Source organism: Sturnira hondurensis, unplaced genomic scaffold (assembly GCF_014824575.4).
Source record: "Sturnira hondurensis isolate 20B ecotype Veracruz unplaced genomic scaffold, ASM1482457v3 Scaffold0004338, whole genome shotgun sequence".
NCBI lineage: Eukaryota > Metazoa > Chordata > Mammalia > Chiroptera > Phyllostomidae > Sturnira > Sturnira hondurensis.
In genome coordinates this window covers 3,886,336-3,913,592 of record NW_028076969.1, presented here as the reverse complement: position 1 = coordinate 3,913,592, position 27,257 = coordinate 3,886,336, and the positions used below count along the sequence as shown (strand labels likewise).

The following is a 27,257-nucleotide window of genomic DNA, read 5'->3' as shown; positions in this document are numbered from 1 at the left end:
TTCATTTCCATTTGCATGAAAAATTTTTTTCCATCCTTTTACTTTTAGCCTGTGTATCTTTTAATATGAGGTGGGTCTCTGGTAGATAGTATATATATGGGTCTTGTTTTCTTATCCATTCAGCTACCTATGTCTTTTGATTGGAGTATTTAAGCCACTTACATTTAAAGTGATTATTGATAGGTACATATTTATTGCCATTTTATTCCTTATAACTATGTTCCTCTTTTTAAAAAAATTTCTTCTTCTTAAAGAAGACATTTTAACATTTTTTGTAATACTAGTTTAGTGGTAATGAGTTTCTTTAGCTTTTTCTTATCTGGGAAACTCTTTATTTCACCTTCAGTCTGAAATGATAGCCTTTCTGGGTAGAGCAGTCTTGGTTATAGGTCCTTGCTTTTCATTACTTTGAATATTTTATGCCAAGCCCTCCAGCCCGAATCATTTCTGTTGAGAAATCAGCTGACAGTCTTTTGGGAGCTCCCTTGTAGTTAACTGTCTTTCTCTTGCTGCTTTTGAGACACTTTCTTTGTCTTAAACTTTTGCCATTGCAATTATGATGTGTCTTAGTGTGGGCCTCTTCGGGTTCATCTTGTTTGGGACTTTGTGTTTCTCGCACCTTCATGACGTTTTCTTTCACCAGGGTAGGAAAGGTTTCAGCCATTATTCCTTCAAACAGGTTCTCAATTCCTTGCTCTCCCTCCTGTCCTTCTGGTACTCCTATGATGAGGATGTTGTTATGCTTCATGCTTTCCTAGAGGTCCCTTAGATTATCCTCATTTTAAAAAAATTCTTTTTGACCCCCTACTCTGATTGCATGTTTTTTGCTACCTTGTCTTACAAATCACTGATTTGATTCTCTGCTTCATCTAGCCTGCTGGTTGATTCCTTCTAGTGTATAGTTCATTTCAGATATTGTATTCTTCATATTAGACTGGTTCTTTTTTATGGCTTCTGTGTCATTTTATATGCATATTACCTCTTGTTAAAGTTCTCACTGAGTTCCTTGAGCATTGTCATAACCACTGTTTTGAACTCTCTGTGTGATAGCTCATTTGCCTCCATTTCATTTAGTTTTTTCTTGAGATTTCTCTTGTACTTTCATTTGAGGCATGTTTCTTTGTCTCCTCATTTTGGCTGCCCTCTATATTTGTTCCCGTGTATCAGGTAGATCTGCTATGCTTTGGTATGGTGACCTTATACAGTAGGTGTTTGTGGGACACAGATGGGCTGTCTCCTGAACCCCTGAGCTAGGTGCTCCAGGAATGTCCTTTGTGTGGGTTATGTGAGCCTTTCTATTGTAGTTGAGTTTTGAGTGCTCTTGGCCATGGGTGGGGCTGCCCCACCAGCTGGCTATAAGTATTTCTCCTGAGAGCAATGTATGAGCTGCTGAGCTGGGGCTGGCTTCAAAAGCTGAATTTGCCCCAACAGAGTCTGGTGTCTGCTGAGATCATACACTCTGTGTTCTGAACAACTGGGTGCGTTGATTTAGGGCCCCTTGGGAGGGAATCCAGTGCAGGTCGAAGTCAGGTGCTGCCACTGATGGTTGCTGGGCTACCTGTTTGGAGCTACAAAGTGATCCACAGTTTGTGACTACCTCCGCTGGGCCTGGATTTGTGTGGGAGGTGCCCAGGGGTGCACCAAGGTTGATTTCTGCTGGCACTGAATCCATGGACAGGTCAGCAAAAGGCCCAAATCTCCTTGAGATCTGCCCTCACCTGTTAACTGTCTGGTAGGCTCAGTCAGTGTGCAAAAAAGCCTCTGACAGTATGTGAGTTGTGTGATGGAGTGCTGTTCCACTCAGTGAGTGGTGTTCATCAGATTGATACAGATTCAGACTTGGCACCAGCACTATGTTAGAGGCTACTCAGCAGTAGTCTCAGGGTACACCAAGGTCAGCTCTACCCACCAAGTGCCTGTGGACCTTTGTGGTGGGGCAGGGTCTCAGTGATTCATTAGGGTGAGGCTAGCTGAGGCCCAAACAGACAGAGGTGTGGCCTGTGAAAAGACAGTTCTGCATGGGAATGGTGGCGCTAGTCTGGCCTCTGAGGGGAAAATGGCCCCACTCAAGAGTCAAACAACTCAGTTCTTCCCAGAGTCTACCCAGACCACCTGGAGAGTCTTCTGTAATTGGGGACCAGGATGGCCACAGTCTGCCAACAATATTTCAGTGAAGCTAAGCAGGGCCAGCCACTGGGAGTTGAGAGAGTGGAGCCAGTGGCTTTCCCAGGGCGGGTTGGGATGCTACTACTCTGGCCCATGGGGTACAGGGTGCAGCTTCTCAGGCATTCTGATAATGTTCACAGCTACTCTGGCCCACAGTGGGGGTGGGGTGCAGGTCCTCCGGTCCTCAGGGAGCAGGGCACTTCACATGCACTGGTGCTCTGGTGCACTGTGTGTGAGGGGGCAGGGTAAATGGTCTCTGACCCAGGGCCAACTCAGATAACTCTGATTTTGTCTGAGTTCACTCTCAAGCTCCCTTCAAGAAAGTCTCTACCACAGGCTGCTCAAGCAGTAGACTCCTGCAGGTCACGCACGAGCTTGGCTGGAGTGACAGGGGAATGGGAGGGTGGGGCTTGTGCAGTCTCCGCAAGCCAGGGCAGTTTGGAGGGGAGTGCTCAACCCAGGAAAGATGGTGTTTGTGGGCAGAATGGGAGAGGGACTCAGTATAGGGACCCTGGTGGCTGTCCCTTCAGCTTTCTACCCAGGCCCACACAACTCACTCTGTCCTCACAAGACTATAGTCTGCTCTGAGCTGCTCTTCCTCTGCTAGAGCCTGGGGTGAGTGGCAGTGAACAAGATTTCATGAGCTGGCCCTTTAAGAGGGCACCTCGGTCTCTAGCAGATGCCTGTCTTTCCCTAGTGACCAAATCCCCAGATTTTTACAGACAGACATTATGTGGGCTCCTCTTCCAGGCTCTGGTGCTCTGGGCTGGGGAGCTTGGCATGGGGTTGAGACCTCACATTCCTCACAGGGAACCTTTGTAGCTGAGGTATTTCTCTAGATTTTCAGCTGCTGCATACGGGTTCAGGGTCAGCCCTTTTCATGTCTCCACCCTTCTTACTAGCCTACATGTGGCTTCTTCTGTAAGTCCTTGGTTATAAGACTTCTGTTCTCCTAATCTTCAGTTGGTTGTGTAGGCTGATTGTTCTATAACTTATTTGTAATTCCGGTTCAGGCCTGGGAGGAGGTGAGTGTAGCTACCACCTACTCCACAACCGTCTTCTCCCAGGCTTCTTGATCAACTGGATTTCTGGTTTTTACAAATTGAATTTACATGAGTTCAAGCAACATTACCCAATTCATTCCTAGGGTTCACTGTCTATTATAAGAGCTATAGGACTAAAAAATATATTTTGCATCCCATAGTGCTCAGCCTGATGTAGCTATATTTTTCTCACAAATATGGCTACAGTGTATGCCAACTAGTCTCTGTAAATTCACTCGCCTACAAACACACTCATTTTTCTATGGATGGTGCCTGATTTAGGGAAGAGCAAAGCAAGCTCTCAGGAAAGGCTTGGGAAGAAAATGCATTCTGAATATACACGTGAGTATGAACATGCTGCCTCTTAACTATTTCACTGAAGACTTAAGTTGAAAGCATGAGGGTATTCTGAAATATATCACACTGAAAGTAAAGATGAAATCTAATAGTTAAAGGGAGGAATGTTGCCAGTGCCTCTAGATAGTAACTTGAAGACTTTAAGAACTTAATAAAACCAATAGAACATTATTACAGTTTATCATGCCATGTTCACGGGATAGTCCAAGTATGCAATTAATCAAAAAGATGCTACAGCCATCTGCAAACATACCACATCTCCGCTGCACACACACACACACACACACACACACACATGCACAATCCCCAGACACTGGCACACACACAGTAATCAGCATATACACAGTGCCAACACTCAGAGTTAGAACCAGGGCCACCCTAACTTATTCTTGGGCCCATGACTATGGCAAGAAAGGAGGATGGGCTGGTGGGGAGTATGCCAGGAGGAACCATTACCATCATTCTCTAGAGACCCGGGTGCGCCATTGTTAAAGATTTGATCCACATGATTCAATATGAACTCGATCACCACCTGCTGGACCCGCACGGCAAGGAACGCTGCATCTCCATTGCAACCGGTAGCTTCAATTTCTTTGGACCTAAATTGTGAAAGAAACACATTCAGTTCAGTGAGTCAACCCTACAGCAGTAAGGGGGAGCCAGTGGGCCTTTTATCCAAGCCCCGTCTCTTCAATGCATACAGTTTGTTAATCTGTAGAATATATGCATTCTTAATTCTCACCTGAAGATATGTTTATAGATTTTAGAGAAAGAGGAAAGGGAGGGAGAGAGAGAGACCCACAGAAACAGAGAGAGACAGTTTGATATGGGAGAGAAACATTGATCAGCTGCCTCTCATATGCGCTCCAACCAGGGATTGAGCATGCAACCTTTTTGGTGTACAGGACGATGCCCCAAAGAACTGAGCCACCCCGCCAGGGTGAATATTTTAACTACTGAAACCTACTAAAGGGACTCTCCAAGTGCTGTGAAGCCCAACACACTGAACAAACTTAAAACAATGACCAGGAATTATACATTGCAAGACTATAACACTATTATTAGTGAATATACAGGAATTGATTTCTTTTCATAGGCTCTGCCCCACCTGATTGTTCTGTGGGGCAGCTCATCATTTATAAAGTCATATGAAGCAACTGATTCAGGTTACAGCCAGCTGTGACCCCACCGAAACCAAGAAAAGCCAATGAGCGACCTAGACAAGAAAGGCCCTTTCAAGATATTGTAACATACAGACCCATAACTTTTGGTCACCTCCCAGTCACAGCCACAAAATGCCTTTAGAACCCAGGGTTTCTACTTTAGCAGGCAAAGAAGTTAGGTTATTAAAATCACCTTTAATCTGTATGTGTTACAAAAGACAACTTAGCTACAGGTTTGTCTTCAAGGGTCTTCAGTTTTGAAGAACCCAATCTTCGTTTTCGTCAGTGGGCTGTTTCGGGCCCACTGCAGGGATGGTGGGGTGAGAGGTGAGAGTGTGGTGGTTACCTGAGGAGGTTTGGCGCCCACACGAGGGCCAAGTTCCTGGCATGCATGTTGGTCTGGCTGCTGAAGGAGGCGATGTGGGCCAGGTGTCGAATCAGGTATTCCAAGGTCCTGAAAGGGTTCATTTTTTGTTTTTACAAAGTAAAAAACTTTAGGGCCTGTGTGAAGCTTAGAGATAATTCCTAAGTTTTAGTCTCTTTCTCAGGCTAAATAAATATTTCTATCTTGTGAGTTTTGGAGGAATATCAGGAAGATACCAAGACTGATGGAAGTAATTTTCTACTTTTCTTGGCCCTCAGCATGTTGGCCTAGGGTGGGGAAGGGGGATATTCTTGCATGAAAAACATCTATTATTGCTAGGAAGTTCTATCTTACACCACATCAAAATCTGCCCCCAGTAACAGATGGGCAGGCGTAGGGAATACTGGGAAAAGTGGTAAGATTGGGGGCTACAGTAGGAGAATGAAATGAAAGGATGGGATGATGCTTACCACTCAAGAGCTACAGTCACACTGTTTTCAAACCAGAGTTTTCACAGATTTGGTTACTCCATGAATCTGGGTGAGAATCTACGATACCACGGTGAGGCTACCCTTGTGTGATCAGAATTAGGGTGAGACTCCTGCGAGTAACTGGGACATGGGTTGCCCCTTCCCTTCAATGTCCTTAGTCAGACATCAGCTCATTCTGATAAAAGTGACCTGTTCACTGACCTCAAAATGCCTCAGGAAAGCCACTGTCTGCTGGATTTGTTCCCTTTTAGGATGACAGCCTGCATCTGTGGTAGTATTATACCCCTGTGAGAGGCTGTGACTTCCTTTCACCAAGGATGCTTACCTATAATGGGATGGGGGAAGCTCCTGGATAACATTTTGGATTCGAGCCAACTGGCCTTCTTCTGGGCAACGCGACACTGCCTCCTGTAGAGAAGAACACAAACCCAGTGAGTGCCCGAGTGGGTGGACACACACCTGCATCGGCTGGTTTTATTTAGGCTTCTGGTCCTGCAGCCTTCCAACCAGGCCTACAGATCATCCTTCCAAGAGGCATGCTTTTCTAGTAAAAACAAACGAAATCTCTGAGGGTTCATACGTGAAGCCTCTAGCATTGCACACACACAGAGGCCTGTGGATTGTTCAGTCTCTCTGCATTCTCAGATGGGTGTTAGGTATCTGGTAAAGGAGGTGTAGAATCTCGACTGTGTCTCGTGTGGCAGAAAGAGTCACAGAGACTCTGGGAGAGATAAAGAGACAGAGGAGGCAAAGATGACAAGGCGGCTCTGTGTTTACTGAGCCAGCTGTCTTCTTGGGTGCCAATAGCCACTTCCCATCCAGCCTCAGACTATTCCATGACCTTGCTACTACTCAGCAGCTGCAGGCTGCAGATGCTGGGAAGCAGGGAAGACGTGCCTTCTCAAGCCAGATAAGAGCTTTTTCCCTGAGACCCAGTGGCCTTGCCAGGTCTTGCTCTCTGCTGTTTCCTGTGTGGGTATGCTGTCTCCTCCCTCCAGCCTGAGGCCCTTACCGCAGGGGTTTCAGTAAAAGCAGTGTGATCACAGGCCTGTCCAGGAATTCTGAGCAATGCAGGTGTCCCTGGGCAGATTCCCCAGCATCCCTGTCCTGAGAACCTATCCTGCCTGTGCCCAGGCTCAAGGGCCCTTCCCATATATGGCTGAGCACTCCAGAGCTCCCGTCATCAGAGCAGTTCCTAAATTCAAGTTCAACCAACAGCAGTCACATCTTTCTTTTTTTGTGTGAGGTATAATTTATATATATTAAAAATGTACAAGTCTTAAGCTATAGCTCCATGAGTTCTTTCATATACATATACCCATATTACCCAACGAAGACCAAGGTACACTTCAAAAGGAGCTCCTGAGCTCACTTCATTCCTATGACCCTGAATCCATAGGCACATATGACTCACACAGTCTTGTATTCCTCCCTATGCTGGAAACTTGCTTTACATTTATGCAGAGGGTGGGTAAAAGTAGGTTTACAGCTGTTTATATGAAAAAAATGTATAATACAAGAATAAGTAATTATACAAGAATAAACACCTTGTTTCCTGTACTCACAACTGTAAGCCTACTTTTGCCCACCCCATATCCAAGGTCTGTCCAGAAGGTAATCAGCCACGTAATATGAGAAAATAGACAATTTTTGAAAAAGATACAAGATCCAGGAAACACTGTACACAGGACCATGATGCCTCAGTCCCCTTCAAAGTAGGCACTTGGGACCTCACACAGTTCTCCCAACTGCTGTCAGCTGCCTGTTGTATTTTCCTGAATCTCACTAATGGTCAGAAATCTCTTCCCTTTCAGAGGTGATTTTAGTTTTGGGAAAATCAAGAAGTCCTGGGACACCAAATCTGGGATGTAGGAGGGCTGAGTCACCTGGGCGGTTTGGTGTTTTGTCAAAAAGCTCTGCATGAGACGTGATGCAGGACCAGATGCGTTACCTCGATGAAGCTGCCAATCAGTGGTTGCCCACAGCCACAACTGAATCAGAAAAACAGCTCCCGCAGAGGAATGTTTAAGCTTAATGCAAAATCTGCTGTGGGTGTGTTGCTCTACTCACTCTGTTGTTTTGAATGTGATGGCCACATAGTACATATGCTCACTCAATGGTGTCTACAGCCCCCACTGACTAGTGCAGTGAAGTCATCATTGTCCACATGCATGCATTTCAGTCCACTCTCTTTGACTGACAAGTTATATCGATGTTGCACAAACCATTCTCATTATATTAACAATGGCTGGAATTTTTCTGGACAGATCTCGTATATTGTAAAATATAGTCTTTAATTTTTTAAGTACTGCCCCCTGCAATACCACTAAAATAAGATCCTGACTATGTTGTGATTTTCTTATATGATTCACCTCTGCTCAACATTTAGTTGTCATCTGCTTGCTGTGCATAAGGAGTGAAGTTCAAATGTGCAGTTATGAGAATTTTCACACACAGAAAGATAGAAGGAAGTTAACTTTACGGGGCACCTTCTGTTCGCCAGCCCAGCGAGGCTACACTTGCTGGGTCTGTCGTGTTCTAACCAGAGAGAGCTCCAAGGCGCTGCCCCAGCCAGCCTTCCCAACCCCCTCACCCATCTCCATTTTTTCCCACAGCACTCACCACCTTTGCCTATACTAAATAATGTGCTTATTTATCAGGTTTACTCTCCCTCACTAGATGTAAGTTCTGTAAGTGCCAGGATGTGCCAAGTCCCAGTACCTGGTGCACAGGCACTCTCTCCAGACTTGTTGAATGACTGAGTACACTCCATTTCCCTCCATGCCAGGGCTTTATCTGTTAAGGTTTGGGGGGGTATTTTTTGTGCCTTTTATTTAATTAAAGTAAAATACATATATACAGAAGCTTACCATTGTTAAAGGCAATCAAAATTCTCTACATGAAAAGCTTGATATTTTGTTTTCTAAGGAGAAGTGGGGAGAAAAATGGGAGTGGGAGGGGCACAGACACAGGTGCCCTGACCAGCTGGTGGGTTTGCAAGCCTGAGAAACAGAGCCAGTATTAGCGCAGCTTCTGACTCCATCCTTACTTTTTGAGACATGCAGGATGAAGAGGGCGAGGACAGGAAGGGGGGCGGGAGTAAGCACCCTGACACCTCTGTTCTCTTTCCGGGAGTGGTCACTTAAAAAACATTTGTGGGGAGGACCCTGGCTGCCAAGGGGGAGCTTCATTGAGGGAGGAAAGGGAGAGAAACTCCGGGGGAGGGAGGGGCATGGAATGCAGAGTGGCGCCTCCCACAGTCTCTCCTGCAAAGGGGGAGGGGTGAGAGGCCTCTCTGCCTCTCCCCACAAAGCTAGGATGAGCTTGGCCAAGCTTGCACACACTCACCCCCACCCTTTCTAAAAATGTATCTGGGGAATAAAGGTGTAGATGAATTTAACAGACCACATGGAAAGTTCCTTTAACATTTTAGGAAGCTGTTAGTCATCTTTGTTCTCTGAAAGGCAGGGCGGGCTCATCCCCTGGTGCTTGTAGCTCCCATTTGGGATTGGTGTTTATTTTATTATTCATGGCCTCTCCCCATCACACCCCAGTCCTGTTCAGAGGCTCTCTAGATCTTTGTTTCTCTCCTGGAACAGCCCAGTCGCTGCAAACTTATTTTTAGGCCGTGCAGCCCCAGCAGCAGTGTGGACAAACCACCTGGGTGGAGAGAGGGGCTCCTCCTTCCAACTATACCCCACCTACAGCCTTTGCCTTGTATTTTGCATTACTTATTTAAAAATTACAAGTTTTATTTTAAATTATTTACTCAATTAGATTAAAAGAAAGTAACTGGTACACATAGTTTTGAAATGCAAAGCGACCAAAGGAATACACAGAAGGAAGTTAGTGTTCTTTCAACAGCGTACCTCATTCTCCAAAGGTAACCACTGTGTGTCCTTCCCGAAAGTCTCTTTGCCTCCCTGCCTTTGTCACACAGTGGAAGCAAGCATGACTATTGGATCTGGCCCACCTGCAAAGTCCCTGTTTCCCACCATTTCCCCTTGCGTGCTCCACAACAGCCACGGTGGCCCCCCACACATTCTCCCAAGCAAGCTCAGGTAAGCCCCCGACAGCGCCTTTGCACTTGCTGGTCCTTCATGACATCCTCTTCTCCCAGAAAGTTGCCTAATGTGGTCCCTCACTTCATCTATGTCTCTATTCACATAGCACCTTACAAAGAGAGGTTTGATTTATCCTAACAAAAATATCAGTCCCCATCATTCTCTCCCCTGTACTTGCATAAATTCTCCTCATAATACTTATCGACAGTTCTCCTTACATAACAATGAAATGCTTACTCTCTGACTCTATTTTAATTCCAGTCTGAATTTCTCCCCTGGCCTTCAGAGGAATAGCTCTTGCTATAGATATGCTAATATTAGAGGAGTTCTTCTTGAGGCTTGAGCTTTTGGCCAAGATTTGCAGGAGCCTCAAGACTGGACTCAAAGGAAGTGGGAGGACACAAAAAGACAGAGATTTCCCTCCACTTCTGTGGGCGCCGAGATGTCTGGGGTTGGTCGTCCCACACACCTCTTGCCCAGCCTGTCCTCCCTTCCCTGGGCACAAAAGAAACCTGAATTCCGGGCTCTCTTAAGATGGATTTAAGGAAGCTCTAAGTGAGCCCGCCACCCATACCCCCTAATCCCCAACCATCTCCAGTTTGACACCTCAATCAATAAACCTTTCCTCATGGAAAACATTTCCAAAATGTTTTCCCCGATGTTTCGAATATTGGCCTTTTGAAGCACCGGGCACAGGGACCTTGAACTGGTAACACTTAGAGAACCATGCTTTAAATTTGTTTATCATCTGTCTCTCATTAAAATGTAAGCTGCACAAGAGCAAGGATTTTATAGGTCTTGCTCACTATGAAATCCCCAGCACCTAGCACTGTACTTGCCGTACATAGTGTACCTAGTAGAGGCCCAACAGATGTTTGACGAATAAAATGAGTAAGTGAATGAGTCCACATTTTGCTCTTCATTTGAAAATGCCGAACAGACGCATTTGTGCCCCACTTCCAGGACAGTACTGAGGACCATACCTCCATCGCAGGAAACACCAGCATGGCTGACGTTAACTTAATGCGGTCACAGCTATACTTAATAGAGGAAGGAAGAGGAAGATTTGACACAGAGAGGAAAAGGCAATGTAATCACACAGGCAGAGATAGGAGTGAGGTGGCAACAAGCCAGAGAATGCCAGCAGCCACCAGAACTGGAAGAGGCAAGAAATGGGTTTTCCCTGAGAGCCTTTGGAACGGCCCTGCGGACACCTTAATGTCAGCCCAGGGAAACTGATTTCAGACTTCTGGACTCTCGGAATGTGACAGACTCCATTTCTCTTGTTTAAGCCACCAAGTTTGTGGTACTCTGTTACAGCAGCCACATGAAATGAATACATGTACTCAAAGTTAATATGAAATACGAAGGGTAAAAACTCACCTCCTATCCGGCTCGCCAGGCATAACCACTAACTTCCTCACATGCAAAGCACAAAAGAAGCAACCTTCCCAGGCTTTCCAGTACCAAATACAAACTCTGGTATCGTTTTCTATTTAGTTACATATACTGCTTTATTCTATTTTATTTTGTATTGTGGCCATTAAATACGCTTCAGAAATGTGACGTTTCACAGATACACAGGATTGAAAACAACAGATTTATTATCATTTATTTAACTTATCCCTTATTGATAAACACACACATACTCCCCCAAATTTGATAACTATTGCAATAAAATACTCATAAATCAATTATTTTTGCATATCTGACTATTATCTTAGAATGGAATCCAAGAAATAAAGTTAGTGTATAAAAAATATGAGCTTTTTAGGACTTCCTGACAGTAATTTCCAGAGACTTTCGGGATGCCCAGACAACTTACACTTCCAATAGGAAACTATGAAACAGTCAGTCTCACTACAGTTGTCCAATTTTTTTAATATTATTGAATTGTTCATTAGTTTAGGATGCTTTCTTTACCTTATATTAAGTTATTTAATACCTGAGCACATTTAAGAGCTGTTGACTGTTATTTTAAAATAATGTGGTAGTTCTGAGACAACACGTAAAATGTCCACTTCCATTTAACAGCTGTACCCTCGCACAACCTCAAGCAAGAGCCTCTCTGAGCCTCAGTTTACTCTTCATAAAAGAAATGAAATAAAAACTAACAAAATAATATTTGTAACAATAAATAGCAGCTATTAATCATTATTATTTTTCCAGTAATTTTTTTTAATTGTTATTTCATTGAGATATTATTCTACTTTAACTGTGCAAGTTGGGATTAAATCAATCATTGTAAGAATGTGAGACAATGTAATTGAGCTATTTCCATGTCCCTGAAAAGGTTTGCTTATATGTTGGGGACCACCCTGCCTGGTTTCAGGAGCTGTAACCCCCCATGGCTAAGGCTGAGTGAGTGACCTTTGGACCATAAGCCACTAAGGAGACAAAGCTTATCTCCCTGGCAGGAGTGCTGCTTCTGCTCCTTTTTCCTTAACTGTCCCTCAATGCTTGATCAGTTAGCCAATGACGGATAAGATTCCCCAAGGAGGGAATGGCATAAGACAGGCATGATCACGTGGAGGCCCCAGGGAAAGACTTGGGAGGCTATGGAGAAAGGGGGTGATGGACCTTCACTTCTTGGCTTTGATGAAGCCTGAGTCCTCAGTCTGTCTGGGGGAAGTCTCTGAGAATTCCTTGGCTATCTGCCTCCTCTGCCTGACTTAAGCCTGAAAACAATGACTGAGGGTGGTGCAGCCCTGTGCTGGGAATGGCGGGCTCCCTGGGTAATTAGGCCTGAGAAAGGATATGTAAAATCCTGTGAAACCTGCTTTGCTAAGAATGCTTTTAGTTAAATGATAAAGGCCCGAACAGAAGAAGAGTTTATGTTCCCAAAGTTCTGTAGCCTTTTACCTGACAGACCCTGATTTAGAAGAAGCCCTTATGGTTCTTTGTATACTATCTACTGTTTACTGCCTGACAGTGATTAATAAGTTGTACCTGAACTCTTGTGCAAAAAAAAACAGTAAAAGCCTGTCTAGGCCAGGGTCAGCGCACTCTCCCCTTGAGAGATTTGCCGAGGCCGCTCCAAGTCGCTCTCCCCCTGAGAGGGTGGCCAAGCTGTTCTGAGGCTCTCCCCGCTTGAAGGAGTAGCCTTGTCGGCCCTTTTCCGCCACAGGACTCAGTAATCCGTGTGAATTTGTCCCATGTCTCATCCATGATGCTGCGGACACTGCAAAACAGTGCACGCGTCACTCACAGTATAATTCATTACTGTGCTCAAAGATCTCTATCAAATGATCAATTCTTCAATGTAATTAACTTCACTAGGTTCTAACTATGTAGAAGTCAGTTGTTACAACAAAACATCCTTATTTTATTTCTTGGTGTCAATAAACTGTTTAAACACAACATGAGATTTCCTTAGTTTGATGACAGGTTGACAATAATATGGCTTTGTCATTTTTCTGTTGCTCTGAGAGAACAGAACGTTAGCAACGTCAGGGAACAGAAGAGGGAGAGATAAGAAGACTTCTGTTCTGAAATTTCTAGATGAGACTCCTCATCTATGCCAACTGTCATAGGATGAAATTTAGTTCAAACAAGTTAGATTCACTCAGTTCTTAACACAATGATATTCTCTCATAGTCAAGGGTGATACTATTGCACCGATAAGAGAATTAAAACAATGTAGAAAGCAAACAATAAAGTCTTATGTACTGATTACAACAATATGATATAATTTGATTCAAAATAGCAAATAATTTAGCAAACTGAAAATATCCAGTGTTGAGAGAGAATGTGAGGGTGTGAGAGAGAGGGAGAGAGATCTGTAGGATGTCCCCTAAAATGTTAATAGCAGCAACGCCTGGGTGCGGGATTTCAGGTGATTATACTCTCTCCCTTATACTTTTCTGCCTTGCTTTAATGTTTGAAATACAATTTTGTTTTAATTTGGAAAAACAAAAACACCATGCCAACAGTAAATTTAAGAAAATGAAAGAAATACCCAGATGTTATTGTAGTTGTCTTTAGTCTTCAAGAGGAGAGACCAAAGGCGTGTCTTGCTACTTTCCTCCATGTTCCAAACTGTCTTTCACCAAGTGTGACTACTTTTAAAATGAGAAAATACTCATATATGGAGATGGTGATGATAGTCTGGCAGATTCACATGAGGCCCACACACAATCCTTCCTCCTGGTTTCCGGGAAAGACTCCTCTGTGGTCTGATGGACAGAGCCTGCCATTATTTATGACCCGGCCACTCAGAGTGGAGGCTCATTTGCCTCTGTCTTAGATCTCAAGGTCCCCTCGGATTCCCTAGGGTCCTCCAACCACTGCCACTTCCACATTAGTTGGTATATATTTTTTAGAGGGTTTGGCCCAATTTTTTCATTAAAAATATAATGTATCTTTAGATACAATTTTGAAAGAAGCAAGGAAAACTATAATCCATCATTAAATAAATGATTATCAATCTTTTGAACGTCTTTCTTTTTAATCATGTCTTAATATACAGTTGTATATCTACATTTTCCAATTATCATTATGTTTTCCTCTATCATTAAAAACTCTTAAATATATTTTAATGGCCCAAGCCCAATTCTTAAAAAGCTTTTACTTAGCCCATATCATTTCAAATTGAAGAACATTTTATATGCTGAAAATAAGTTTATTACAGGAGCCATGAGAGAGATTCCTTCCTATGGTCAGAGCGTACATCTGTGCTTAGCCATAACTGCAGCTCTTTCATAATCTTAGTTTCGGACATCCCCTCTGACCACCCCAGTCTAGCAATCTACTGACCTCACTGGATGATTAGCCCATTGGTCTTTTCACTGCTATACACCCGCTTTCTGCCCTCATTCCCTTTCTTATTCAGACAAAATTTCATGGCTAATTATTTCACTCACTCCTCTTTTGCTGGCCAACACTCAACTTTGGTTAAACCCAACTCTCCTCCTCCACCCCTGCATCAAATGTTCAAGCCCTCTTTTTAATGCTATCTTTATAGACAACCTTTAAATATTTATTCTGTTTTCTACTTTCACTATGGGTGCCTTATTTGGTGGCCACACATCTGTTCTTTAGATGTCCTGCTCTTGCCCATCCACCCTCCACCAAGCCAACTCCCAATCTATCCTGTGCTCCTTCTGGGCTGCCTTTCCAGATTCTTTTCTCTTCCCTGCTTTCTTTTTATTTTATTTTATTTTATTTTATTTTATTTATCTTTAGAGGGGAAGAGAAGGAGAGAAATATCAATGTATGGTTGCCTCTCATGAGTCCCCTGCCGGGAACTGGCCTGCAACCCAGGCATGTGCCCTGACTGGGAATCAAACCGTGATAGTGTGGTTCGCAGGCCCGCACTCAATCCACTGAGCTACACCAGCCAGGGCCCTGCTTTCTGATCTCCCTCTGGACTTCTGTCTGTTCTCTCTCCCCTCTCTACCTGCCCATCCCTTTCCCCAAACCTCAGAAGGAGTAACTTGATAAAAATAAGTAGCAGTGGGTACAGCAATTAGTCTCAGGTTCCTGTACTGCTGTGTGACCTTGGGCCAGTCATTTCACTTCTCTGGTTCTTAGTTTCCTCCCTAAGCAATAAGATACATTTGGTTAAATGAACCTGGAGATAATTCAACCCAGCTCTTAGAACAAACATGATTCTGAAAATATAATAAAAGAAAAATTAGACAAACAGTCCCACTACCCTACTTTCTTTACTATGCCATTCTATGTCCATCACCAGGCTGAGGTAATGTCATCCATCTGATGAGTATTATTATTATTATTTTCATGCCGAAACTCTCCTTGGCTCATCCACACGTCCCACCCAGGAACCATCATGGAAATCCAAATACTTACCGTAAATTTCTCATAAAGCTCGTAGGTCAGGAGTGGGTTGGGCAGCTCCCTAAAGTAGAGCTTGCAGAGTGAGCCCACACAGTGGATGTCCTGGAGGTACACTTCCCTTGTCAGATCTGGACATTGATCTGAGCCAAACTCTTGCCTGAAACAACACAGACAGAGACATAACAATCCCAGGAACCTGTGCTCCATGTCAGCAGCTTAGAGGTAAAAAGACCCTAAACTGCTGATCTGACTGTATATTGACCCCGATACAAAAAGACCTTCTATTTCAGGCAGAAGGAAGCTATGGGAAAACTTCCATTTCAGGTCTGGACTTCCCTGTGAAGGCAGCTGTCATTAGAAAGACAAGTCCACTTACAAACGGATTTCTCATGGCATTAAGTTCACAGTCCCAGTTATGAACGGTGGGGAAATAGGAAATCAGCTTGCCAAAGAAAAGCCTGTAGAGATTTTGGTTTTTCCAAAATATTGTTCTAATGAAATCCTCCTTCTTGGAGGAGAGAACAAAGCCAGGATGAGTCAGACTGTTATCACTCATCCCCACATATTCCTTCCAACAAAGTTGTTTTATCTAGAGTCTCAAACCTAATCAATGATCTCTTTAATGCAGGATTGGAACCTCCTAGGCTGCCTGATAGTGACTCCCACAGGACAGAAGGACTTATCAATCTCTTGTTAAACAACCTGTAGTGGGGTGTTTGGAAAAATCGACAGAGTCCAGGCCTCATTTCCAATGAAAAACATTTCCTAACACAAATACCCCGACTCAACTAACATAGACTTCCAATTAAAAATCTGTTTGAAAAAAGACACGTTTAAGTTTTAACTCAGAAGAGAAGTTAGGCTTAATGAGAGTATTGACTTGGTCAGCCAAGTAGTGACAAGGACACGGGACTCCTGGAGCCAGCGTTTCAGATCAGCTGGTCCTGCAGTTTGGTTCTGCACTATTAATAATGGTAGGGAAATCCCTGATGCTGTCAGAGCCCCCCCAGAATTGAGTGGGGCCTAGAAAAGAAAACCAATGGCTTCATATATTCATGGTTACGTGCTTTTCTAAGAGGGCAGAACAAGAACAATTGAAAGCATATTCATTTATTTAGCCAAAAGTTTCCCTTGTGAAGGTTAAGATCAGTCCATAATTTAAAAAAAAATGACTATTGCCCAGGTGTCCTTCCATGGTATCAACTACTGTGTAGTATATTTTAGAACTAAGAGTAAACCATTAAAAAGTATTTGCTATTGAAAGTCTAAAAAATGTCACACTAGTCAATGAAATTACGTAAGCACATAGTTCTGTTAAAATCTATGGTTGCAATTAACTAGTTATTTTTTATAGCCATCACTTCTCCAGGAACAAAAAGATTGTTTTATTCATTTAGTACAATTTTATTGCGATTGAGATTTGAGATTTGTAAAGGAAGGTAAGAAAACCAAATAAATGAAGAAGACAAAAAATGAATTATTTGCACAATCTCTTACCATATATTTCGCTGTGTATAATGCATACTTTTTTGACCAAATTTTTGAGGGAAAAATAAAAATGTGGGTATATACATGGGTATAATGATTACATACCATGGGTATAATAATCCTGTGTGTGATGTGCACCAAATATGGGTGTGCATTATAGAAGCAAATATGGTACATTTTCCATACTTAACAAGAATGTTTTTATTGTTTTTAAACTCTCATTTACAACTAAAAACATATAATAAATATAGAAAAGTAACATCTAATAAAATATGTTCTTTTTCATGTTAAAGTACCTATTGTTTTAGTCACAAAACAGTATATATATTATATAGTATATATATGTTGTACATTTATATATATACATGATGGTGCAAAAGTAGGTTTATAGTTGTGAGTACACAAAACACAGAACTTATTCTTTATTTTTATTTTTATTTTTTATTTAAAAAATTTTTTAATTTTAATTATTGTTCAAGTACAGTTTTCTGTCTTTTACTCCCATCCCACCCCCTCAGGCCCCCCCACCTCCCTCCCATTTCCACCCCCCCTTAGTTGCTGTCCATGTGTCCTTTATACTAGTTCCGGTAAATCCCTCCCCTATTTCCCCTGAAATTCCCTCCCCTCTCCCTTCTGGTCACTGTCCCCCTGAACTTATTCTTGTATCATTATTTATTAATTACTGTATTATTTTCCATACAAACTGTAAACCTACTTTTGCCTCCCCCTGTATACTGCATATATAGGAGGTATATACTCCTTTTATTTTATAATTAATACATATAAAATAGACACACACATATATCTGTAGGGTTTTTTTAAATTCTCACTCAAGGACATTTTTCATTGCTTTTTTTTTTTTTTTGAGAGAGAGAAAGAAAGAGAGAAAGGGAGAGAGGAAGGGAAAGAAACAAAAACATCGATTCAAGAGAGGAGCATTGAGTGGTTGCTTCCATCACATGCCCACACCAGGGATCAAACTTGCAACCTAGGTGTGTGCCCTGACCCGAAGTTGAACCCACAGCCTTTTGGTTATGGGATGACACTCCAACCAACTGAGCCACACCAGCCAGGGCACACGTATCTGTGTTTTGTGTGGATTATTATACTGTAAATTCAATGTGATGGAAATTTCTTCCAAAACACTTAAGGATAAATTTTAGAATTGCTTAAGATAAGTTCATAGAATTAAGAATCATTCACTATTAAAATTAATGTTAATAATGAAGTTAACTTCAATAATGAATGATTCTTAACCAATCATGTTTAAAACACCAGCTTCAGTTAGAGAAATGCACATTTATGCAGACTTCTGAGCTCTCCAGCAGATGAAATACCACGCGTTGAGTGCACGCCAACAGAAAAACTCACACCCGTCTCTAAGCTTTGAACACTATGTAATGGGATCTAACTGAGCTTTGGGTAAGCAAGTGAATTATAACCCATCATATTTCCCTAACTCATAAATTGAAATCATTTGAGCTCCAGCGAATCCACCGTAGGAGGGCAAATCTAGTATAAGATAAAGAAACAGACTGAGAGCCCTCAGGAGCTTTTGTTGGAGAGAATTACATCAGGCTAGAGAATTTCCTGATTAGATTAAGAACAGGCCTCTGAAAACATCAGCTCTGGATCTTCTGCCCCTCCACCCTCCCCTCATTCCCCCCAGGTTTTTAATACCCCCAACACCTGTGGACAGAGATATGGACCTAGAAAAAATCCTGAGAGAATTCTTTGGGGGGCTATTCTTTTAGCTTGCCTTAGCCGTTGTATGTTTGAGGTGACTCCCGAAAGCCGATAAATTCCATCCACGATGCCATGAGTCTCTATAAATTCTGCACAGCTCTTCAGCACATATGGAACTGTGTAAAGGCAAAGAAAAAACAATAAAGTATTAGCTATAAGTCTGACTGTTCTTTAAAGATATTCTTAAAAAAAAACAACAACCCAGGTAGCTTCAAAGAGGAATAGGTGTGGAACACATATGAGCTACAAGTGGAAACAATTACTTGTAAATGGTAGATGTTCTTTTATATTTTTAAAAAGTGCAGGGTTCTTTTAAAGTTCAGAAAAGTCATGTCTTTTAAGAGCCGGGTTTTTAAACATTTTTGGAAAATATGGCAACACTTAAATTTTGAAACCAGCAGGAACCTTGGAAATCCCACAACTCGGTCGGTCTCCTCACTTCACAGGGTCTCCATCATGGTTTCCTGGTCAGCAGCACCAGCATCTCCTGGGAACTTGTTGGGAATGCAAACTCCCAGTCCCCATTCCAGATCCACCGAATCAGAAATTCTGTGGATGGAGCCCAGCAATCTGGGCTTTAAAAAGCCTTCTCCATTCCTGACTGGTGTGGCTCAGTGGGTTGGGCATTGTCCCACAAACTGAAAGGTCATCTGTCTGATTCCGGTGAGGGCATAGGCCAGGGTTGCAGGCCTGGGCACTGATCGGAGGTGTGCAAGAAGCGGCCAACTGATGTTTCTCTGTACCTCTACCTTTCTCTCCCTCTTTTTCTCCCTCTCTTCACCACTCTCTAAAAATAAATTTATAAAATCTTTAAAAAAATGTTAAAGCCTTCAGGTGACTGTTGTGCAATAAAACTGGAGAACCATTGTTTATTCTACAAGTGACGAAACCAAAGTGCAGGTAAATTTACTTATCTCACTCAAGATTGCTATGTAAAAAAAATTGCAAAGGAAGACTGGAAAAATGTCTGCCAGAATGTTAAAGGTGATTTAAGGTTAAAGTGTTGTGTTTTTTTTAAAGGCGAGAGTCACCCCCCTCATCACCACCACTACCACCAGATGTGGTCCATTCAATATAGTCATTAACGGTATTGAATGGACTACATAAAAGGGACCAGCATGGCCTCCTGAGTTCCTGCCACTCCAGACACTGAGTGCTTGTGTAGAACAGTATGGTGACTCTGTTCTCTCCTTGGGGCTGACCCTGATGGGCCCAGATAGCTCAGTGACCCAGAATGGCAGCCATAAGCTTTCTGGATGGCATGAAGTGAATGGCAAGTCACTTGCCACTTTGATCCTTGGACAAAGCCACCTGAGGCTCCTCCCTGAGAGTGCTGTGGATGGGGCTGGGGACGGAACTACCCAAGCCTCAGGCACTGAAGTTTTCAGGCATAGAGACGGTGTGGGAAGTCCATGACTAGTCTTTGAGATAGCACAGCGCTCACTCCCCCTAAACAGGTCCGGTCCACCAATGCCTTGGATTAGACAAACACCAGACCATTAGTGCTTAATGCACATGATCGTGCCTCTACACAGTTCCAAGCTGTACTAGACTTGCACATGAGTAGACACCAGATGTTCAGACTCAGCATTCTTCCTGGATTCGCCATCACGATACTTTCTAAATGACTGCCTGCCATTCCCTTCAGCGACTAATTGTAACTTCTGGTACTCAGTAAAATTCATCACACTGAAAGTATTCTGCTCATCTCTCAAAGGCCATGCCCCACCAGAACCATTCCCCTTTGGGACACCTGGCGTGTTTTGTTCCATCTTTCAGGACCAGAACGGGGGTTGGGGGAGCTTCTTATTCCCCCAGGTGAGAAGAGGGCAGGGAGTGGACTTGGGATTGGAAATACTGAGGCCAGAGACCACAGAGGTGGGACCGCTCCCTGTGAGTGATGCAGGGTGGGAGCGGAGCGTGGTGGAGGGGCTGTGAGAGTGGGCCGGGGTCCAGGGCCTCTGCCGCCTCCAACTGAAAGAGCTACACTTTGATCTGTTTTGTAAAATAGGGCTCCTAGTCAGATTTTTGTTTCCTACCCTCATGCCAATAAATAAATAAGCAAGCAAGCAAATAAAGTTCCAATGCTTTAAAAAAAGTTGTGTGTTTGTTTGTTTTAATGCCTGTTGTGCACAATCACGGTAGACTCTTCCCCATCACACCAAACTGTTGCTCTGGAACCTGCCACACGTGGTCTACAGTTGAGAGCACAGGGCTGGATGCCCAACCGCCTCTGCAACCTTGGACAAAATGTGCAAGGATTCTGTTCCTCAGTTTCCACATCTGTGAAATGAGGACAACAGTGACGTTAACCTCATAGCTGGGATTCAAGTAATACCTGTAAACATTTAGCACAGAGCCTGGCATATAATAAGCACTTTAAAGTGACAGTTATTATTTCTACTTTGAAGCTTATCTGCGATGTAAATTTATAAGTTGTGAGGCACAACCTCGGTGGGAACAGGTTGCCTTCCCCCACCCGATGGGCAATTGGGGCAAAGCTGACCAAATTCCTACCAGTCAACACTCATCTCTGCTATTCAGAATGGCTTTTTGCGTCCTCCTTTGGTTGCATGTTTCTATTTGAAGGGAATCACATCCGTCGCTGTTGGTTTCCTCACCGTGCACTTCAGTGAAACCTTCCTTAACACAAAGGCAAGAGACTCCGAGAGTGAACGCATTCTGAGTTAGCAGTCCTGGAGTGCTGCACCATGTGCGTCTGTACTGGGTTCTGTGGTTGTTGTGCCATGCAGGGGGTATTCCCAAGGAGAACTCGAGGAAAAAGCCTCCAACTGGAAGGGCCTTTACAGAACGCTCCATGAAAGGGGTGGGGCAGCGCCACCAACCTGTACCAGCCAGTCCTCCGAGAGGGACCTCCCATTTCCATAACTCTCTGCTGCGGTGCCTCAGCCTCTGTTTGTTTTAAAGGTGGGAAAAACACATTCCCGGATGGAGCCTGTGCCATACATTTACTCTGGCTTTGGTACAGAGGCCCTAGAACCTCTCATCCACAGCTCTGTTTAAAGAGGGGGCAGTATTAAAACAGCTCAAGGCGAGAGGCCCTGCTCACAGGCCCTGAGGAGTGTCAGCCTTCCTGGATTCTCGCCTCGGGGCCGAGTGGAAGGGGTAGGGCTTCCCCACCATGCTCAGTAACTGGGAAAGGATCCACTTAATCTGTTCACTGGTCATCTGGTTGCAGAGCCCCGAGCGGTGGTCCTCAGACGGTGGCCCCAGATCAGCTCCAGCAGCAGCAGCTGCCTCCAGCAACCACCCGTCTAGACCATAGCTTCTCATTCCTCAGTGTGCATATAAATTACTAGGATCTTGTTAACATGCAAATTCCAATGGGGGAGACTTTGCATTTTTAACAAATTCCCAGGTGATTAGGGATACTGCCAATCTGCAGCCCACACTTAGGGTAGCAGGCATCTAAAGGTGGTACTGGTGGGAGGTGTTGCATGGGCTTCTGAGTTTAGTCAAGCCTCAGAAATCTTTTGACTATTGTCTCTGGGGCCCAATCCGATTAGAGACACCCATGATTTGGGGCAGAGTAGAAGCTTGACACAAAATAGCTGAGTAGTTAGATAGGAAAGAAAGCTCCCATTGTCAAGTAGCCATAGGAGTGATGCTGGTTGGGGCCGGAGTTACAGAGCTGGTTCTGTGGGATTCATCCCGGACCCGGCGAACTCCGCCTCCTCCTACGGAGGTACACAGAGTTGCTTATTATGATGTTATAACTTCTTTGAATTGTTCCACTGATGGTTCTCTAAGTTCCTTTTTTGTTTAGTTTTTGTTTTTCCTGGATGGGCAATCTGAAACGTTACAGTCTCGTCTGAGCACAAAATAAATGTTGAGGTGGTTTCTGATGGAAAAGACAACCTTGCCTTTGGTTTATGCTTTACCATTTATAAACACTTTAAAGTCCTCTGTCTCATTTCATCCAACCTGGCACAAAGACAAGACATTTTATACTTATAAATACTGTGGGCCACTTCTTTCCTCAATTCCTAATCTTGTCAAGGGTCTGGAGCAGAAAAGGCCAGCAGTCAAATCGTTTCCCTGAGTCCCCCCAGCGGTGATGTCTGCCAGCCGGCCCCAGTTCCCTGTGTGGCCAGGACCCAATCAGAGCAGGAGACAGACTGGAACAAGCACCATTTTATTTGGTCGGTTATGTGGTCACGACAGTCGAATTTTTTCATGTGCAAATTACATTTGTGTTGCAGGGAAATATGGCATTCCTCCCTCCCCATTCTGGATTTTTGTGAAGGTCTCACACTGGTTAGATCTCATTCCACCACTCAACCCCCGTCCTGCATTCCTGTTCTTCAAAGTAATGTCTAGTGGTGTGTACACACAATGGAGTAGAACCTGAAATAAAGAGGCATGATACAACATAGGGGTGGTGGAAACCACAGCATAAAAGGGTGCACAGAATATTCCATTTAGATAAAACTCTAGAAAACACAAACTAATTTATAGTGGGACAAAGCAGGGAGAGGCAGGAGTTAGGAATTTCGAAGGGACCAAGGAGACCTTTGAGTGTGATGGATACATTCATCATCTTGACTGAAGTGACAGAAAGGACCAAGAGCCACGGTGGGTGATGAAGAATTGATACTTGCGGGGAGATGAGCCTCGGCACATAAATCTTTCAAGAATCTGGTGCTGAGCACAGGGGAGAGATGAGGAATTCAGATGCTTTGCTGTGCTATGAATACCCACTGTGTGGCATTTTTTTTCAAGAGATGGAATAAAGCTTTCAGTTACTTTTCCATTATTCTTGACTGTCAGCTGAGAACTTCCTGGCTTGCCCCAGAAAATCTAAGCAATATTACAGTGGCTCCCCTCATTTCTCTCCCCCTCTGCCAGTCCCTGCTCTTCGTTTCTGTCCCTCCCTTCCTCGGCCCGCAACCCTCACGCTCCTCCCTGGCCTCACCGAGTCTCAGCATGCCTGGAGGTCGCTGTCCCCCCAATTTTTCCTCTGATTCTTCTCTCTATTTTAACTTGTCTCTACTCTCTGCCTCCTGGCCTAATGCAGAATTAAAGAAAAGTCTGAAAGTGTGTGGTATTTAGTTTAAAAGTATAAGTTTCTCTGCTCTGTTAAAAAAGCTGATTGCTTTTTAATTTTCTAAGGCAAAAAAATTTAAATATGTTCAAGCTCTGGCTGTTTTTCACTGAGTAAAGTTTCTTTTCCTTTTTTAAATCTTTAGTTAAAAAATCAGATGTAATTCAAATGCTATAAATTTCATCCTTTTAAAGTATACAATTAAGTGGTTGTTAGTATACTTATTTACAGTTAAATAACCATCCCATTTCAGAACATTTTTATCACCCTAATTACAGAACATTTTTATATGAACAAGACTATTCATTGTAGCAATTTTTGTAACAGCACAAGATTGTCCACCAATAGGAAGCTGCACAGCCACACAGTAGAACACTACATGACCATTAAAAAGAATGAAGAAACTTTCCTGAACTGATAAAGGATGGTCTCCAAGATATATTACTAAGCAAAAGAACAAGGTGAAAACCAACATAATGTTATGCTAGCATCTTTTTTTTAAGAGAGAATAAAGGATTAGATAAACAACTCACTGAAGTATGTGTTAAATATCTGTGGAAGCATATAACTTGAGTTGTATCCCTACAGGAACGGATAACTTTAGTTGCCCACAGAAAAAGGAACTGGGAGGCTAGGGCTAGGGCTAAGTAAGACTGTATATTCTCATTACTTTTAAATTTTGAACAATAAGAACATACTACATTTTCTAAAAATTTTTCATTAAAATTTCAATTGAACAATATTTATTGCAAGCCTCCTGATCCAGCACAAGGTACCAGGTGTTACCTGTACCTATGTCATCCCCATTAGTAACTTGTGAGATCCTTGGGGACACTGAGGACAGTTCTGTACTCATTTATCTAGAATAGCCTTTAAAACAAAAAAACTTGAAGTGTGTTGCTGAACAGGAGATTGGTCATTTTTCTCCAGATGGGTTTTCATTGTTATCTGGGTCCCTCAAAGAAGAAAACACTTATGTGTCAGTACTGCATGAGGTCCTTTTTTTTTCTTTTAACAGTATTCTCCATTTCATAATCATAGCGAATTTAGGAAACAAGTAAAATTCTCCATCTTGAAAATGTGAATGCTGACTCTCAGAGACATTAGGTAAGTTACCCAACATCATACAGTAAGTGCCAGTGTTGGGATCCAAACCCAGGTTTGTCTGACTCCAAAGCCCACGTTTTTTTTTTCATGGTACCATAATTAGGAGCCATAGAAAAAGTGCCAAGCTACACCCACCTGACTCAAACCCTCTCCATCAGGAGGGCAAGTGCCATGATTTGGTGGCCAAATATCGAGACACCATTTGAGGAGAACCAGTTGTTGCCTGGCCTTTAACTACTCAAATGCCTGCAATTCTACCACCACAGAACCTGCCTTACGGGAGTGACGGCTTTTAAGTGTTTAACACCTACTGGTTAATATCTACTTTTAAATTCCTTTTTAAAAAGTTACAAAAGCAATACATGTTTATTAAAAAATGAAAAATACTCCCTGTTTTCAAACTATACTAGGGAGCTATAGTAAACAAAACAGTATGGTACTGGCATATAACCAAGCAAATAGATCAATGGAACAGAATTGAGAGCCTAGAAATAAACCCATCCATATAAAATCAACTAATATTTGATGAGGTAGTCAAAAAAACTCAATGGAGAAAAGGCAGTCGCTTCAATAAAGAGCGTTCAAAATACTGGATATTCATTTGTCAAAGAACAAGACTAGACTCTATCTTACACCACTTATAAAAATTAACTCAAAATAGATTAAAGACTTAAACATAAAACCTGAAACCATGAAACTCCTAGAAGCAGCCCTGGGAGGAAAGCTCTTGGACATGGGTCTTGGTCAGGATGTTTGGATGTGACGCCTAAAGCACAAACAGCAAAATGAAAAAATAAACAAGGGGGGCTCCATCCATCTAAAAGAGCTTCTGCCCAGCACAGGAAACACTCAACCCAGGGAGAAGACTACCTATAGAACTGGGAAATATGCAAATCACATGCCTGATCAGGGGCTGATATTCAAAATATACAAAGAATGCACACAACACAGTAGCAGAAAAACAAACAATCCACTTTAAAAATAGGCAGAAAAGAAATAGGAAAGGCCAGCAGGTACGTGAAAAGCCGCTCACGTCACAGTAGCTCAGGAGATCAAAACCGTACCACCTCGGGCCTGTTAGAATGGCTGCGATGAAAAAGACAAGGGACCACAGCTGCTGGAGAGGATGTGGGGGAAAGGAAGCCCTCCACGCGCTGCTGGTGGGGCTGTCCACTGGAGCAGCCCCGTGGAGAACGGTATGGACGAGCCTCAAAAGTTAAAAACAGAACTACTATATGACCCAACAATCCCACTTCTGGGAATATATCCAAAAGAAATAAAAACACTAACTCAGAAAGATATCCGCATGGATTCCCCCTGCCCCACCCCTGCCCTGTCCGCAGCAGCATTTTTACAGTAGCCAAACCTGGAAACAACCTAAGGGTCCATGGACAGGTGGATGGATGAAGGAGCTGTGGTATATATATACATATACACACACACACACACACACACACACACACACACGCATGTATATATATACTGTTAAAAATAAGAGTACTCTGCCATTTGTGACGACATGAATGGACCTTTACAGCATTATGCTAAGTAAACTCGGTCAGACAAAGAAAGACAAATACCATATGATCTCACATATATGTGGAATCTACAAAAAACAAATAAACAAACAAACCCCAAACTCAGACAAAAAGAGATCAGCCTTGTGGTTCTGCCGTGACCAAAGGAAGGGGGAAGAGGAGGGAGAATTGCAGAAAGGTGAGCAAAAGGTACACGTTTCAGGTACAAGATAAATAAGTGCTAGGGATTAATGCACAGCATGTTAATGATAGTTCAAACTGCTGTGTGGTATATACGGAAGTTATTAATCCTATGAGTTCTCGTCTCAGGGAAAAAAGATTTTTTTACTATTTTGACTCCTCTTATTATTGTATCAATATGAGGTGATGGATATGAACTAAAATTATTGTGGTAATCACTTAAAAGTATGTAACTCAAACCATTGTTCTGTATACCTTAAGCTTACACAGTGATGCAGTCAATTATATCTCAAAACTAGAAAAAAAATTTTAAAGATTAAAAAGTAAAAAAGATACACAGATATAAAAAGTACAGAGCAACTGTCTGTTTTACTCCACCCTTTCCAATATCTTAAAATGATAAAAAATGACATCCAATGAAATGTTAATAGTAGTTTTCTCTAGGTGGTAGAAAACAAATGACTTCTGCTTTTCTAATTTTTTTTGTAATGAAAATGTGGTACAAATGACTTTTAAAGAAATAAATAGGTTTTTGAAAAATGAGTTTCATTTAAAAAGCTGGAGGGCTTTCTGAAGTCAGATAGGTAATTTCTAAATGTTTGCTGAGGTCCTTTCCAATGACCCTGTTGAGGTAAAATTACTCCTTGTTAAATACAGGTTTTGCTTAACCTGCTGTGGCCAAGGAC

At 42.8% G+C, this 27,257-nt stretch overlaps 1 protein-coding gene across 1 annotated transcript in view; it reads right to left on the bottom strand.

The window, feature by feature from the left end:
• The window catches only part of ARHGAP31 (Rho GTPase activating protein 31), a 105,248-nt gene that overhangs the window by 29,094 nt on the left and 48,897 nt on the right, over positions 1-27,257 (bottom strand). Inside the window, exons 2-6 of the mRNA XM_037045554.1 lie at positions 18,695-18,797; positions 15,460-15,604; positions 5,910-5,992; positions 5,076-5,183; positions 4,023-4,165 (exon numbers count right to left, since the gene is read on the bottom strand). Of these exons, the coding sequence (XP_036901449.1) occupies positions 4,023-4,165; positions 5,076-5,183; positions 5,910-5,992; positions 15,460-15,604; positions 18,695-18,797 (582 nt within the window). The remainder of the gene's footprint in view (positions 1-4,022; positions 4,166-5,075; positions 5,184-5,909; positions 5,993-15,459; positions 15,605-18,694; positions 18,798-27,257) is intronic.